Consider the following 15,006-nt stretch of genomic DNA (forward strand, 5'->3'; position numbering starts at 1 on the left):
AAAAAAAACAAAGAGAAAAAGCAAGGGGATATGTTTTAGAGCATGTGTCATAGAGTCAGAAGCTGTTAGTTACAAATTTCAAGCATAAGTACTAAAAGTAGTTAAAATTTTTCCTTGAAAATAGCAAGTGATGAGTCCATAGGTAAAGTGCTTATCTTGCAGACATGAGGACCTGAGTAAGAGAGGAGCCTGGGAGCCTGAAGTGAAGGGGACAGGACAGGGCTGGGATCCAATCCCTGGAACTCAGGAGCGAGCTGTAGGTTCAGTGAGAGTCTCAAAAATGAAGGTGGAGAGCCTTGTTGAAGAAGGCACCCACCTGCCTCTGGTATTCACAGATGCTATGTGAATCAATACCATGCTCATAAAATGCTTTTCATTTTAAAGTTTTGGGCTTGTTTGATCCAAGATATCTTTCTTCTCCTGCTGAGAATGGGACTTTGTTTATATAGATTTGTGTCCCCTCTAAGATGCTTATCTTCAGTGTCCCCTTCCCTGTATAAAGCCTCAGTGACTCTTCTTCACTTGGTATTCTACTCATGCCTCCTTGTATGCCTGAGCTTTACTTGACGACTGCTTCCTTAAAGCCTGTGGTGGTTTAAATGAGAATGGCCCCACAGGTGCCTTCCTGTCTTTGAACACTGGTTCCCCATTTAGTGGAACTGTTTGGGAAGGATTAGGAAAGATGGACTTTTTGAAGGAGATATGTCACTGTGGGTGGGCTCTGATGTTTCAAAAGTGCATGCCCGGCCCATTCTTGTGCTGTCTCTGCTTGCTACCACATGCTATCATGATAGTCATGAATGAAAGCTTCAGAAACTGGAAGCAAACCCCTAATTAAATGGTTTATTTCTAAAGTTGCCTTTGTCACAGTGTCTTCTCATAGGACTAGAATGATAACTAAGCCCATTTTCCTTAAGGCTGCTTGTGTTCAAATGTGCTCTCTTTTCTCATGGTCTTTGGCCTCTCTCACATTTGAGTTCTATCTTTTCAGTGCCCTCTTCAAGAATGTGTCCTCTTTCTATAGACACTGTATTATCTTAATATTAGAAGTATTCTTATTTTAACGTCAAAATAAGTTCATTTCAGTTTTCTGTAAAACTCAAATTTGACCATTTCTTGACCCATTTTCTGGAATTTGATATATTTCATACCATATATCCTGAATTCCACCCTGATAGGATATTCTGCCATATAATTTGAGATATTAAGCCAAGTTCCTACATATTCAAAAATCCCTCCTACTCTTGAAACCTCAATAGCTGTTCAGTTTTGGGGCTAATGTAAACCCCCACTTTGTCCTCTATCCAGTGCTGATTATTTCAAACTCCACTCTAGGAAGACAGCCTAGTCTGACAGAAAATAAAGCTTGCTTAATTTGACTAAGAGAATTTGGGTAATGATCTTTATTCTCATTTGTTGGGACTGACATATTTTTGGGGTGTAAGCTATGCCCTTCGTCTGTGTTGGCATCCCCATAGGCTCATAACCCTGTCGCTTAATGTGTGTAGTGCTAATTTTTTCCCAACCTCTTTAGTCCAGCGCTTTGAAATCCCAGGACAACATGGCAAACTGCCCTTGTCACCTGTTCTCATTTTCTATCCAAGAGAACACTATTTTCCCAAGTTAGTGTAGCCGTGGAATCTCAGAAACATCTTAGGTCCTTTTTTCTCCTCATTTTTATAACCAGTAGACTCTTAAGTGAACCCCTCCCCCTTTACAATTACTTGCGTCCGGTTATTTTTTTTCCTCTCAGGCACCGAAAATTGTTTCCTTATCTCTGGTCTGTGTTTCTAGTGTGTCCTACAAGCAGTTCTGAAGCGACTGTTCCTTCAGTACCAAGTCCTTTCACTGCTGCTCTGCTGCAGGACCAGCTGACACATTAGACATGGTCTGATCACTGTATGTCACCTAAGTGGACTGTTTCTTCTTCTTGTTTTAGCCTTTGATATTTCTTACATGAGAACAATACAATTTTATCATAGCAACCCTTCCACTTTTCTCCAGTTTTCTTCCATTTTTCTCCTCCCATGGTCCCCTCACATGCATTCTCCTCTCATGTCTTCAGTTTTAGATAAATACATAACACTGACACATACTGACTGGCTGATGTTACTCATATTCACATGGGTGTATGACTAACCACTGGAGCAGGGGCAGCAAACCAGTAACCGTGTCACCAAAAAAAAATTGACTCTTCCTGAGTAGCCTTCAACTTTTGCCTGTAGCTCTTCAACCAGGGCTGTGGCCTTATAAGCCTTTCCACATGCATGCTAGAATGGGGACTGTCTCACTAATGTGCAGTTTGTGTACAGACAACTACAGTCTTCCGAAGTCATGGGTGCAACATCCCTTTCATGTCCAAAAGATACTGAACCTCATGGTATTTTTTTGAACCTCTGGCTCTTAAATTCTGCCCCCTCCTAGCAATGTTGTCTGAACCTTGGGTGTGGGCTTGTGTTATAGGTGTCCCATATGGGGAGAGGCACTCTAGAGTCACTTAGTCTCTGTTTGTTGACCTGATGTTATTCTCTGCAAAAAGATGTTTCTCTGGTGAAGTTAAAAACCACATTCTGTGGGTACTTAGAAGACATTTGGATACTATATCAGTTTGTTACAAGAGAAGGAGGAGGTTCTCTTCTAGGTCTGTGACCCCTTCCTTAAGCCAAGGGTTCTTTCTTGGCCAGACTTAGGCTGTATAGCCAGTATAAGGCTTGAGTTCTCGTATTTAAATCTAATCACACAACTATTGATTGCCTGCATAATTGCCACTGTTGACCACTTGGTCTGTACTGTCAGAAGGTCATGATTGTAGTTCTCAAGGTTCACAGTTGGGTAGGACTGTAATACCCTTCTCTACAGTACCTGCCTAGTACTTTCTAATACTATGAAAGGTAGCCATTGGGGAGGAACTTCTCCGGGACAGTATCCACTTGATTTCTCCAAGTCCTGTGATCAAAGTCTTTCACCATAGGGTCTTACCCTCAAGTTCCAGGAGACGAGCAGAAGCAATAGTCTGTATTTTGGGGGATACCCCCAGGGATCTAACTCAACTCAGGTCATCAGACTGTAGTGTGTGTGTGTGTGTGTGTGTGTGTGTGTGTGTGTGTGTGTGTGTGTGAGAGAGAGAGAGAGAGAGAGAGAGAGAGAGAAAGAGGGGGGAAGAACAGAGGCAATGAATTTGAGGAGTGATAAATAAATAAGAGGACAAAGCTGGCTAAGAAAGGGAAAGCAGGAGTACTTGCTGCTCTTCCAGAGGATGTACATGTAGTTCCACACAGCCACCTTCGGAATTTCATAATCATCATACCTCTAGCTTCAGTAAATCTGATACCCTCTTTTGGCCTCTGCAGATACCTACACACCACATGTAGGAAATGCAAACACATACACACACACACGTGTGTGTGTGTGTGTGTGTGTGTGTTAAAATAAGTGGTTGAGACATAGTTTTAAAAGTATACAACATCTGGGCTGGGTGGTTGTAGCACACACCTTTAATCCTAGCACTCAGGAGGCAGAGTTAGCTGGATTTCTGTGAGTTCAAGGCCAGCCTGGTCTAAAGAGCGATTTCCAGTACAGGCTCCAAAGCTACACAGAGAAATCATGTCTTGAAAAGAGACAAAGAAAAAAGAAAGAAAAAAATGATGTGAAATGTCCATCTGTATAAGTGTTACTTTTATTGGTTGATGAATAAAACTGTTTGGGCCAATGGCATAGCAAAGTAAAGCCAGACAGGAAATCCAAACAGAGATAATGAGAGAGTAGGCGGAGTCAAAGAGATGCAATGAAGGAGAAGGACCCGGACCCTTACTGGTTCACTGCCTTGTGGTAATATACAAATTAATAGAATTGAGTTAATTTAATATGTAAGAGCTAGCTAGAAATACGCCTATGCTATTGGTCAAACAGTGTTGTAATTAATATAGTTTCTGTGTGATTATTTGGGTCTGGACAGCCAGGAAACCAAAGGGCAGACTCTTCTTGCAACAACAACAACAACAGCAAAAAGACAAAGTATACAACATCATTTGCAATCAGAGGAATGAAAATTAAAACATCTTACCCCAGTTTGAATGGCATTTATCTGGAAGGCAAATGCTGGCTAGGGTGTGAAGAATGGGGAAGACGTATTCACTATTAGAGTATGTCTTAGGGTTTCTGTTGCTATGAACCGCAGCAACTCTGAGGAGAGATTTAATTGGGGCTGGCTTACAGTTCAGAGGTTTAGTCCATTGTCATGGTGGGAAGCATGGCTTTATGCAGGCGGATTTGGTGCTGGAGAGGTAGCTGAAAGTTCCACATCCAAATCAGCAGGCAGCAGAGAAAGAGTGAGCCATTGGGCCTGGCTTAAGCATTTGAAACCTCAAAGGCCTCTCCCAGTGACACTTCTACAACAAGGCCACATCTAAGAGTGTGTCACTCCTATGGGCCTATGAGGGCCATTTCCTTTCAAACCACTACAGAGTGCGAACTGATGGAGTCCACGCTGGAAATCAGTAGACCTTAGCACAGTGAAAGTAGGACTATCTTAGGAAACAGCTATCCCACTTCTGGGCATACACCCGAAGAACTCTGTTCTCCTTCAGAGATAACTGCTGAGTCATGTTCTCTGCTGCCCTGTTCACAATCGCCAGTGTCCTGATTGGCTTACCGTGAACCTGACACAAGTAAGAGTCATCTGGGAAGAGTAAACTCAGTTGAGTAAATGTCTCCCCCAGATTGCTTGTATGCAGGTTTGCCATGCTCTCTTTGGTAACAGATTGATAGAGAAAGGTCCAGTCCACTGAGAGCCATGCCACTTCTTAGTAGGTGGCTCAGGGTAGTAGAAGAAAGCAAGATGAGCCAGCCCGTAAGCAGTGTTCCTCCATGTCCTCTGCTTCAGTTCCCTCCCGCCTTGAGCTCCTGCCCTGCCCTTAATAATGGACTGCCACTACAAGCTGAAAGCAGCCCTTTCCCTCCCCAGTTTTTTGGTCATGGTGTACATCACAGCAGTAAAAAAAAATTTCAGACAGCCATGAAACTGAAAATTTCTTTCAAGTTTCTTTTCTCTGGACTTGCTCACTTTCTCTGAACACTGTTCATTCTGCACTCAGGTTCATTCAGCTGGCCAGCACGGTGTATCATTCTTTTCATAAAGGCTGAAAATTAATAAATTTCATTTCTATAGAAACTTAAAGCAGTCAAAAAGGAAGAAAAATGTATGTATTGGGCATGAGAGCATTCTAGTCAGATACCTATAAATCACCAGATGGAATGGGTATAAAAGATGAGCAAAGGGCAACAGAGTGATGAAAACGTTTTATTAGACATTAAGATTTGGTTTGGATTTAAACTTCAATTTAATTAGCATCTAACTAGATAGGTAAGAGAAATTTGGAGGATGATCTGCAAAACTCAATGAGTACTAAGTTCATTTGCACTAGAAAGATTTCATAATTTTAAATGTCTATATATCATTTTTCTCTTAAGTAAAATCATGTGGTACATGATGTTTCAGTGATAGGACTCACATACCAAGGTAATCCCATGAGATTATGGCAGATCTCCAACGTCCCTACCACCTAGGTTCATTGCCATTGTAACATCACAGTGTAATATAGTCAACACAAGTAGTGGCGCTGGGACAGGTGAGCCCACCACCCTGCCAGACACAGAACTATATATAGCACATATAATTATGTACAGTACATACGACTTCGTGATAGATGACTTGGTGCTTTGTGTACTTATTACCCCTCTTTGTTTTAGATTGTACGCCTACTATATAAAAGTACTCAGAAAAACTTACTGTAAAACAATAAGCCTTATTACACCAGCACCACATATCTGGATAGCGTCCAGAGGCCACAAATGATTGACTACCACCTATCGTGCTAGTACAATGATTTTTGCCTAAGGATGCATTGACTACCACCTATCTAGTACAATGATTTTGCCTAAAAGGATGCATTTCTCAGAGTACATCCCAGCCATTAAGTGATGGATGCCTGCATTTGACTTGCTTTTCTCTCTCAGCATTTATTTAAGAAAGTAGTATTTTTATTATGTCTTGGACTGATGGATGTATATTATCCCGTAGCTTCCATCAGACTTTTCCTCAGGTTTGGTGTGTTTGGTTTAGTGGTTTGTTTTGTTTGCTTGGTGATTTTGTTTTGTTGATATGGGGGCTCAGTGTATGAATTTTGGCTCACCGTGTAGCTCAGGCTAGCCACACTCAAACTCAAAATCCTTGCCTTAGGCACCTCAGTGGCAGGAATGTAGGTATGTGTTCCACACTGACTTCGCATTTAAAATAATGTTTCCCTTTACCCACCTGTGTTTGTATATGTGTGTGTGCACATAACATTAGGTCAGAGGACAACTTGGAAAAATCAGTTCTCTTCTCCCACCATGTCAGTCTGTGGGGTCTGAAGCAGGCCTACAAACTTGGTGATAAACACCTCTACCGTGTTTTTCCTCAGTTATAAGATACTTTGTTTCTAAATAATATATGGGCTTATTTCCATGTGTTCTCAACATTTTTCTCTCTCTTATTAGGTTTTGTTTATATTTCTGTTCCTTTTTGAGTGTCGTGCTGTTTATCCCAGGCCAGCCTTAAATGTATAATCCTCCTGCCTCAGCCTGCCACCGAGTGCTTGAGCGAGGGAATGATAGGCGTCCATCATCAGAATAATCACACAGTTTCCACAGGATCTTTGGCAGTTAATACTTTATATAAAAATTGGTATCTTTCTGCACTTTGAGGAAACCCTCAAGGATATTTGTTCTCTCTACACCCTCCGTCTTCTTTCCTGCACTGAGCAACACCAAATGCCTACCCTTCTTAGAGTTAAATGTATTGCCTAGACAAGCAAGAGTGTAAAACGTCAGTAAAAACAGTGTGCTTTATTTAGTTAAGACAATAAGTCTAGGAGTCTAGCAAAATAGGATCTTCTTTCTAAATACAAGAGTTGTGTTTTCACTGGGATCTTCTGTATGGTGAGCTTACCTGATTCAGTACCATACGATTCTAATTGACCGATTTTATTATTTTACTTATGTGTTTATTTGTGAAAGACAGGGGCAGTGTCTCTGTTTCAGGCTGGCTTCTTTGAAAATTCTTGGTAGCCAAGAGTGACCTTGAATTCGGATCCTCTGACCTCCACTGGTCATTACAAACTGGGATTACAAGCATGAGCTCCCACAGAGGAGGAGCCCTAGGTTCGGGCAGGTGAGGTGAGCACTCTACCAACCAGGCTTTATCCCCATCCTTACTTAGAACTTTGTTGTGCCGACAGTTACCCAGTTTGTTACATGTTATAGATATTATTTTATGTGTAGTTATAGGTTGTTTGCATATAATAAAGATGAAAGATAGGCATATCAATTTTAATGTGTGCATTGGACCTGCAGTATGTCGCTGATTATCTAATGAAAATAAAAGAGGAGCCATGTTACTTAGAGAAACAGTATCTTTCATTCCTATTGCATTTATAATTCGTGGGAAACCAATTGAAGGTTTCCACTTCTGCGGTAGGTGAAGGGGATGCTCCTCATGTACTTAGTTGTGAAGAAAACAAGACGGTACAAAAGGTGCCGCAATTGTGATGTAGTTGGCATCTTATTTTTGAAGATTAGGGGGTTTATTGCATCTTACATTGTAGATGGAGAGTCATGTCTTTGCCAGCTTTGCCTTTCACAATAGAATTATTGTGGAAACTCAGTTTATGTTTTAAAGTAGAATCCTCAAGTGATATTTAGGTGCTTCAAAGTCTTTTGGTCCTATAGGGAAAATAAAATCCAGGCTTTAATGCTGAGGATTGAAAATAGAAGACAAATTACTAATGGATACTACACTTGAATAGTAGATAGGTATATAACAGTATTCCAAATGGGATTTGCTTATAATATACGTCAACTATAATTCCATAGATTGTTTTCCTCATTGCAGACGATTTGGGGGAAGGGATATAACTGTGCACTATGATCTTCTTTTTTTGTAGTAAAGGCGTGTGATAGTTTTGATGCTCTTCTTTGATTAGAGATGTGAAGAATATGTCCATACTCAGCAAGAATGAACACAATCAAGGAGAAACTAACTGGTAGTTTATACTGACTTAAATGAATGCTTAGAAATGAATCCAGAATGTCTAAGGTTGTCATTCGGGCAAGCTTATTTTGAAGCCATTTCCTTTCATTCAGGGTATAGGACTTGGGTATATAACTATTTGTTCATTTATTTGTTTGTTTGCTTGTTTGTTTACTATAGCATTATGTAGTTAATGGTTTTAGAGACATCAGTAAGTCTGAAACACCTGTTATCTATGCCTGTGTTGTAAGAATTCAGCAGGGCAGGAATGCATTTTCGAGACTGACAGAATGTCTAAGTTTATTTCTGAAGGCTCCGAGGCAGCTTTTTAAGTGCTTGCAGCGTCTGCCCACACCAGCTGTCGCTGCTCTGTCTGACTCGAGTTTGTTACCTTTCTTCCTCGCCCTTTTCATCTCTTCCTGTCCTGTAACCCAGTAACTAGATCATTTTTACTCTCAAGAACCATGCGTTAGGTATCCTTACATGGTGCTTAAAGTTGGTGAGATTGCTAAGATAAACACATTGTTTTATCTGGGAGGATCATGAGTTGGGGGCCAGCATAGTTACATAGCCTATCGAAGCCACCCTAAACAAACAGAAAAGCGTTTTTTTTCATTTACTTATGAAGATTTAAAAAAAAAAAGTGGTTCCACAGTTAAAAAAAGTTTCTGTGACATAGGCACTGCTGGAATGACCGAGCGGCAGTAGGAAAGCAGCTGTTTAATAAAAATGACCTCAAGTCTTGGCAAGATTAGGAAAACAAGCATGTTGAGTTTATGTTAAAAAGTTATTATTAAGATGATTTATTTTGGTTGTAGATGAAGCGAACCCAAAAATCTAAACTAAAAAAAGAACTGTGCATCATTAAAAGTGGTAGTAATAAAAAATGTGTTGGCAGTGGTGGGGAATCCCAGAAGCACTCAGGATTGACATAGCCTTTAGTAACTTGGAAAATGTCCATTAGAACTGCCCACTCTCAGTTCAGACCTATGTCACAGCCTTCTGTGGTACCATGGCTAGTACAGCTAATTTTTGTTTTTTAAGATGAGGCATTTAAGAGAATTCTTTCAGGCAAGAATTTGTACAAGCTTAGGGATCTTTGGTGTTCCTAGTTAGGATAGGTACAGTGTCTTCCTGATATTCTTAGACTCATTTATTCCACAGGATGTGGTTCAGTTAACAAGGTTCTAAAAGACAGTAAAACACCTTAGAATTTGAGTAACTTTTCTTCTTAGGCAAAGTTCTGAGCATTTGCCTGATTCTCACAGCATTCTTTTCAGTTAACGTGGAGATGAGCAGTTACCATCTTTTGAGGCTGTAAAGTTCCCACACAAGGGCAGAGTAAGCAGGGCTGGAAATCTACCTTTTCCAAGTCAGCTGCTCCTATCACCTTCAGTAACACATGGCACTTAGCGCTTACGACATCACCCTGCTAGCCTCTCCTGAGCAGAGCTGTAGAATGTGACAATGCTTTGAAAAATGACCGATGCTCTGATGTTTAAGCAGTCAAGGGCAGCAGTGCGGAAGATTAGGAGACAACCAATGCCACTGTGAAAGGTGCCTTACTAACAGTGTCACGTGACCCTGGATGGCGCTGATAAGAACAGGGTAAGAGGAATGTCTTAAAGATCCATGAAACAGTAATGTGCCCATCGGACAGCATTAAGGTGCACCACAACAAAAATTATACATACGTGTGTTAACATACATGGAAAAGAAGTGATGGAATTCTCGCAATATGTTTTAGAAAATTGCTCTTTTTTCTTTTTTTGCTAGTATTTAGACAATTTTAGACCTGTAAAACATGATAGGGAAGCATGGAGCACTGAGGATGTTCGTGGCCTGTATTCAGATGTCAAGCTCTCCTTCGGGCTCCTGGTGCTGACTAATGGTGCTGGCTTCTCAGACAGTGCCGATTCTGTGATGAGGCACCTGCAGGGTCTGAAGGTTAGGGCACGTGAAATACGGAGCTGGAAGAAAGCATGCCGCTATGCCGTTCGAAGCAAAGGGAAGTGTAGGTCCATAGAACACTTCTTCTTTGCCTTCTCTGCTTACATCCAGTACCTGCACAAAAGGGAGGGATTAATTACTCAAGACTGCCTATGCATGGAAGAGAGCACCCGAGGCGTTACTATTTTCCCACTGTGTACATCGGTTACTTTTCTGCTGCTGTGATAAGATATGATGACCAAGGCAATCCTCACCAATGTGCCACACAGGATTGCCAATCCTGACCAATCTCACGGAGATATTTTCTCACTGGGTTTCTTCATCTAAGATGGCATTAGCGTGTGTCAAGCTGACAGGAAAAATAAAAAGCAAAACAGAATAACTGGCCCCTTTTCAACTTGACATACAAACATATATTATTCAACTGTAATACCTTTTCATTCATCCACAAAATCCCGTATTAATACTAATGTCTCAATATAAAACACATTCCAAACTTAGAGTCCTGTGGTCTTTAAAAATTCAAACACTACAAAAGTTCATTCTTTAGTTAACAAGGAGAGGTTATGGGCGGACACCAGGTCTCCCTGGGAAGAGGACATAGAGGAGATTTTGTGAGCAGACTGAGGGCGGGTTGGGAAGGGAACATGAGCGATCGGATTGGCTGGGGCATGGGGGGGGGAGTGCTGGAGGAGGAGCATTTCAGGGTCAGGCTGAAGCCTGGTGCAGGAGTCTATTGGGAGGACCCTAGCTTTGACTCCTAGCAACCGTGGATAAGTAGCCGGCATTTGCTCTCTCCTGTGACCAGACTGGTACCTGGCCCAATTACCATCAGGGAAGCGTCATCCAACCACTAATGGGAGGAGATGAAGAAACCCACAGCCAAACATTAGTTAGAGCTCAGGAAAACTAGAAGAGGAAGGGAAAGGAGTGTAAGAGCCAGAGGGGTCAAGGACACCATGGGAAGGCTCACGCAATCAACTAAGCTGGGCTCAGAGGGGCTCGCAGAGACTGAACCGGCACTCTGCAGATATGTTAGAGTTGTGTAGCTTGGTCCACTTGTGGGATTCCTAACAGTGGGAACATGGGCTGTCTCGGAATCTTTTACTGACATTTGGAACCCTACTCCTCATACTGGCCACTTTGCCCAGCTTTAATACAAGGGAAGGTAGATACTCAGTCTTACTGCAACTTGATAGGCCATGTTTTACTGATACTCATAGGAGACCTGCCCTTTCCTGGGTGGAGATGGAAGAGGAGGGGATTGGGGTAAGGGGTGGGAAATGGGGGAGAGAGACTGGAAATGGAGTATGGCAGTGGAGGTTGTGGCCAGGATGTAAAATTAAAATGAATAAAAAATAGTTCAGTCTTTTAAAGCAAAACAAAATAAAAACCAACAAGCAAAACAATGAAAAAAAAAAAAAACACCTAAAATCTCACAGTTCAAAGCCTCTTTGATATCCAAATATCCAAAGCTTCTAAACTGGGCTCCTGTAAAAGAAAGTTACAAGTTGACCGCTTTCGTACTCCAAGAGGGGAGAACCAGGGCACAGTCACATCCCAATCACAGCAGGATCAAAGGACAGCAGTGTCAACAGCTTACTGTCTGACATCTAGGCCTCAAAATCTTCTGGGCTGCCTCTATTTCTCCAGCTCTGGTATCTACAGCACACAGAGCTTGTCTCAGTCTCTGGCTGGATCTACCCTACAGCTGCTACTGCCCTTTGCAGTCATCCCATAATACTCGCGTCTCCAAAACGCTGGGGTCTCCACTGTAACTAGGCTGTGCCTTCACCAGTAGCCTCTTCTGGCTCTCTACAGGGACTCTGACTCTGCCACATGGTGACAGGTCTCACCGTCTGTCCCTTACCCCCCAGTCCTGGGGTTTCTTATGCAACTGAGGCTATACCTTCACCGATGTCCTATCCTCTTCCCACACAGGCAAAACTTGAGCAGCTCTCAACGACCCCTTCATGCCTTTAAAACCGGTACCACCTGAGAAACTACTATACATTACCAGGTTCAGCTGCCACTGTGAGATGGAGCCTTCCCACTCCCCTCTCTGGACCACAGCTTCTCAGATTTTACCTTGGTGGTGCTGATGCTGGTCTCCCCTTTAATGAGCATCAATTCCTCAGCTCCAGCTAACCAGGATCAATTGTCCCCCAAAGCAAAGATTCACTTTCCTAGTTCTGGTCTTTTGGTAATCTTCAAACCCAACTGCCCAGAACCATGGATTCTTAGTTTAAAACATCTAATGACTTGATAGGGTCCTTTAGGGACTCTCAAACATCCCTCTGAAACTTTACAAGTCAGGCCTCCGTCATCTACACTGCTCTCAGGTTTATCTTCTTAGCCCCCACAACAGATCCTGACGCTCTGAATAGTCAATGCCTTTTCCAGCCCAAAGTTCAAATACCACATTTCTCCTGAAAATACACGGTCAGGTCTGTCAAAACAATATTTCGTGCACCTGGTACTGATCTCTGTCTTAGGGCTTCTATTGCTGTGACAAAACAGCACTGCCAAAAGCAATCTGGGGGAAAAGGGGTTGATTTCAGCTCACAACTCTTAGGCCACACTCCATCACGGAGACAGACTAAGCCAGGACATGGAGGTAGGAAATGAAGCAGAAGTCATGGAGGGATGCTGCTTGCTGGCTTGCCTGCTCCTGTGGCTTGCTCAGCCTACTTTCTTTTTTTGTCTCAGGATCACTAGCCCATGGGTAGCACCACACAGAATGGCCTGGGTCCTCCCACATCAATCACTAATTAAGAGAATGCCCAACAGGCTTCTTTACAGGCCAGTCTTAGGGAGGCATTTTCTCAATGAAGGTTCCCTTTTCTCAGATAACTCTAGCTTGTGTCGTTGACAAAATAAAACACCTCACACCTCTTCTATCTCAACTCCTCCCCTAACCCCACCCTGCAATATCAGCTTAGCTCTGTGTCTCATACAGTTGATCATATGAAAATATGAATTACTTCCCAAATACCAAACCATGATTGTTATCCTTTTTGATTCAATGCCCTTGTTGGTTTCAACTGCACATCCTAAGGGAGCCCCTCGCTTACTCCCTCTCCTTGAAGGCTTGGATTTTTTTTCTGCTATCCATATAGACATAGCTGGCATGCCCTCCTCTGGTCTGTTTCCAACCGTTCTTTTTATTATTATTTACTTTATTTTTTTTAAAAAAAAATTTTCCCCCAAGACAGTGTTCATTTGTAGCTTTAAAGCCTGTCCTGGAACTAGCTCTTGTAGACCAGGCTGGCCTCGAACTCACCGAGCTCTGCCTCCCGAGTGCTGGGATTAAAGTCGTGCATCACTACTGGCTTCCAACAGTTTTTTAAGGGTTTCAAATAGCCTAGATGAAAATAGCCACCTGTTGCCTAGGAGTTTCCTTCAGGGTCAAAGCCTTCCATCTTGGAGGGAAACTTCTTAAGGCATAGGATGTAAAAGGGAAGTAAAACAGGACATTTGAGGACAGGATGTCTACACGGAGGTGAAACAATGGGATGTCCTAGAGATGAAACACTTCCATCCTCAAGGGAAGCTCCTAAAAACAGGAAGCCAACAATTCCAAATGGCTCCAGGAAGTCCCTGAAACTGACCTTATTGGTTCATTAGTCCTCTCCTTCCCCAAAAGTACAGAAACAATAAAGACTGCTTAGAGTCCCTCTCGGTCAAGCCAAGATTCACAGAAGCTCACACAAGCAGAGCTGTGTAGGATAGACTCAGGCACAGCAGCCTGGAAGAAAGAGACAGCAGTCAAACTGCCTGGAAGAGCTGCAGACCTTCAGAGGCACTAGGAAAGGACCCCATCCAAGCTGTTGATGTGCCTGAAGGCTGGGAAGTGAGCTCCAGGTTCCCAGCCTTTGGAAGCTGTTATCCTTGCTGGGTGATGCAGTTGTCTGAGCCGTTTCTGCTCTTCTAAGTAATCCCTCACCCGCATTCCTGTAAGTAACCCCAGTAAAACTCATTGGTTCAAGTGTGACTTTGGTCTGTCCTTAGATCCCTGTGGGGTAAGTAGACGTTTGCTTACGTCTCCTAGGGAAGAGCATCACACAACAATTACAACCATATAAACCCAAATAGACTTATTGGTAGGTGTTCGCTAAAACTGCTGAGTTCTGAGCTTCATTATTGCCAAGAAAGGAGGGGCCTCTTCCTCCAGGAAGAATGCCCTACTTCTATATAAACCAGTCTAGAGTGGTCTGAGATGCAACCAAACTGCCTTCCCCCACACCCCTGAGCTAGAGCGTCTCTCTGAACTCTGCTGACATTCCAACTCTCCGGGATGCTGGCTGCCCTGCCTAGCTCCTTCCTCTTCCTGGTAGTCTTTAGGCCCCGCCTCCTTAGTTTCCTAGCCTATTTTGTATCCAAGTAACTGAACTCCTTTATCAAGGACACCCCCAGAAGTCATGTCAACAGCATCCTCCAAAGTTTCTGATATCAAAGACTGCTTCAAGGGCCTATCTCTGCTCAGTGAGGCCCTGGTATAGCACCAAGTCACAAGAGCAACAACTGGGCTTCCCTTTCTGCCAGTCTCGGCAATGTTGATAACTACAGCCATGTGGTTCTCTGAAGCGCTACCATTTGGATTAAACAATGACAACCCATGAAGTAAAATAATTGGTTTAGATTCTAGTGCTCCATGAACGATGGATCCCCAGAAATAGCTGGCTCACCTTGTGGGGGCCAGCCATGATAAGCTAAGTCTGGGCAGGTCACCCCAAGGAAGTTCTTGACTTCCAACCATAATCACCTGCCAGAGTAGAACTGGGCCCTCGATAAATTTAATAAGAGGCCCAAGTCTCAGTAGTTTACACTGAAGCAAATACCTGGTTGCAGGAAGGACCACAAGCTGAGATGACCTGACCACCACCCAAGAGCAGACCATTCAAAGGAAATGCCTAACATTCCAACTGCGGTAGATAGGATCACCTGCCAGCACACCTCACCAGGACACCCCTAGACGAATGTCAGCC

The 15,006-nt window shown here is 42.8% G+C and overlaps 1 protein-coding gene across 3 annotated transcripts in view; it reads right to left on the reverse strand.

Moving 5' to 3' along the window:
* Window positions 1-5,086: 5,086 nt before the first annotated feature.
* Window positions 5,087-15,006, reverse strand: part of Klhl32 (kelch like family member 32) — a 207,683-nt gene continuing 197,763 nt past the window's right edge. For 2 of the 3 annotated variants that reach the window (XM_013351931.2, XM_026786710.1), the window contains one exon: window positions 5,088-10,132. In XM_013351931.2, coding sequence (XP_013207385.1) covers window positions 9,971-10,132 — 162 coding nt within the window. In that variant the 3' untranslated portion in view covers window positions 5,088-9,970. Of the gene's footprint in view, window positions 10,133-15,006 lie in introns of all 3 variants that reach the window. The other variant, XM_026786709.1, reaches the window with a different exon arrangement.

This window comes from Microtus ochrogaster, linkage group LG5 (genome assembly GCF_000317375.1).
Source record: "Microtus ochrogaster isolate Prairie Vole_2 linkage group LG5, MicOch1.0, whole genome shotgun sequence".
Classification (NCBI taxonomy): domain Eukaryota; kingdom Metazoa; phylum Chordata; class Mammalia; order Rodentia; family Cricetidae; genus Microtus; species Microtus ochrogaster.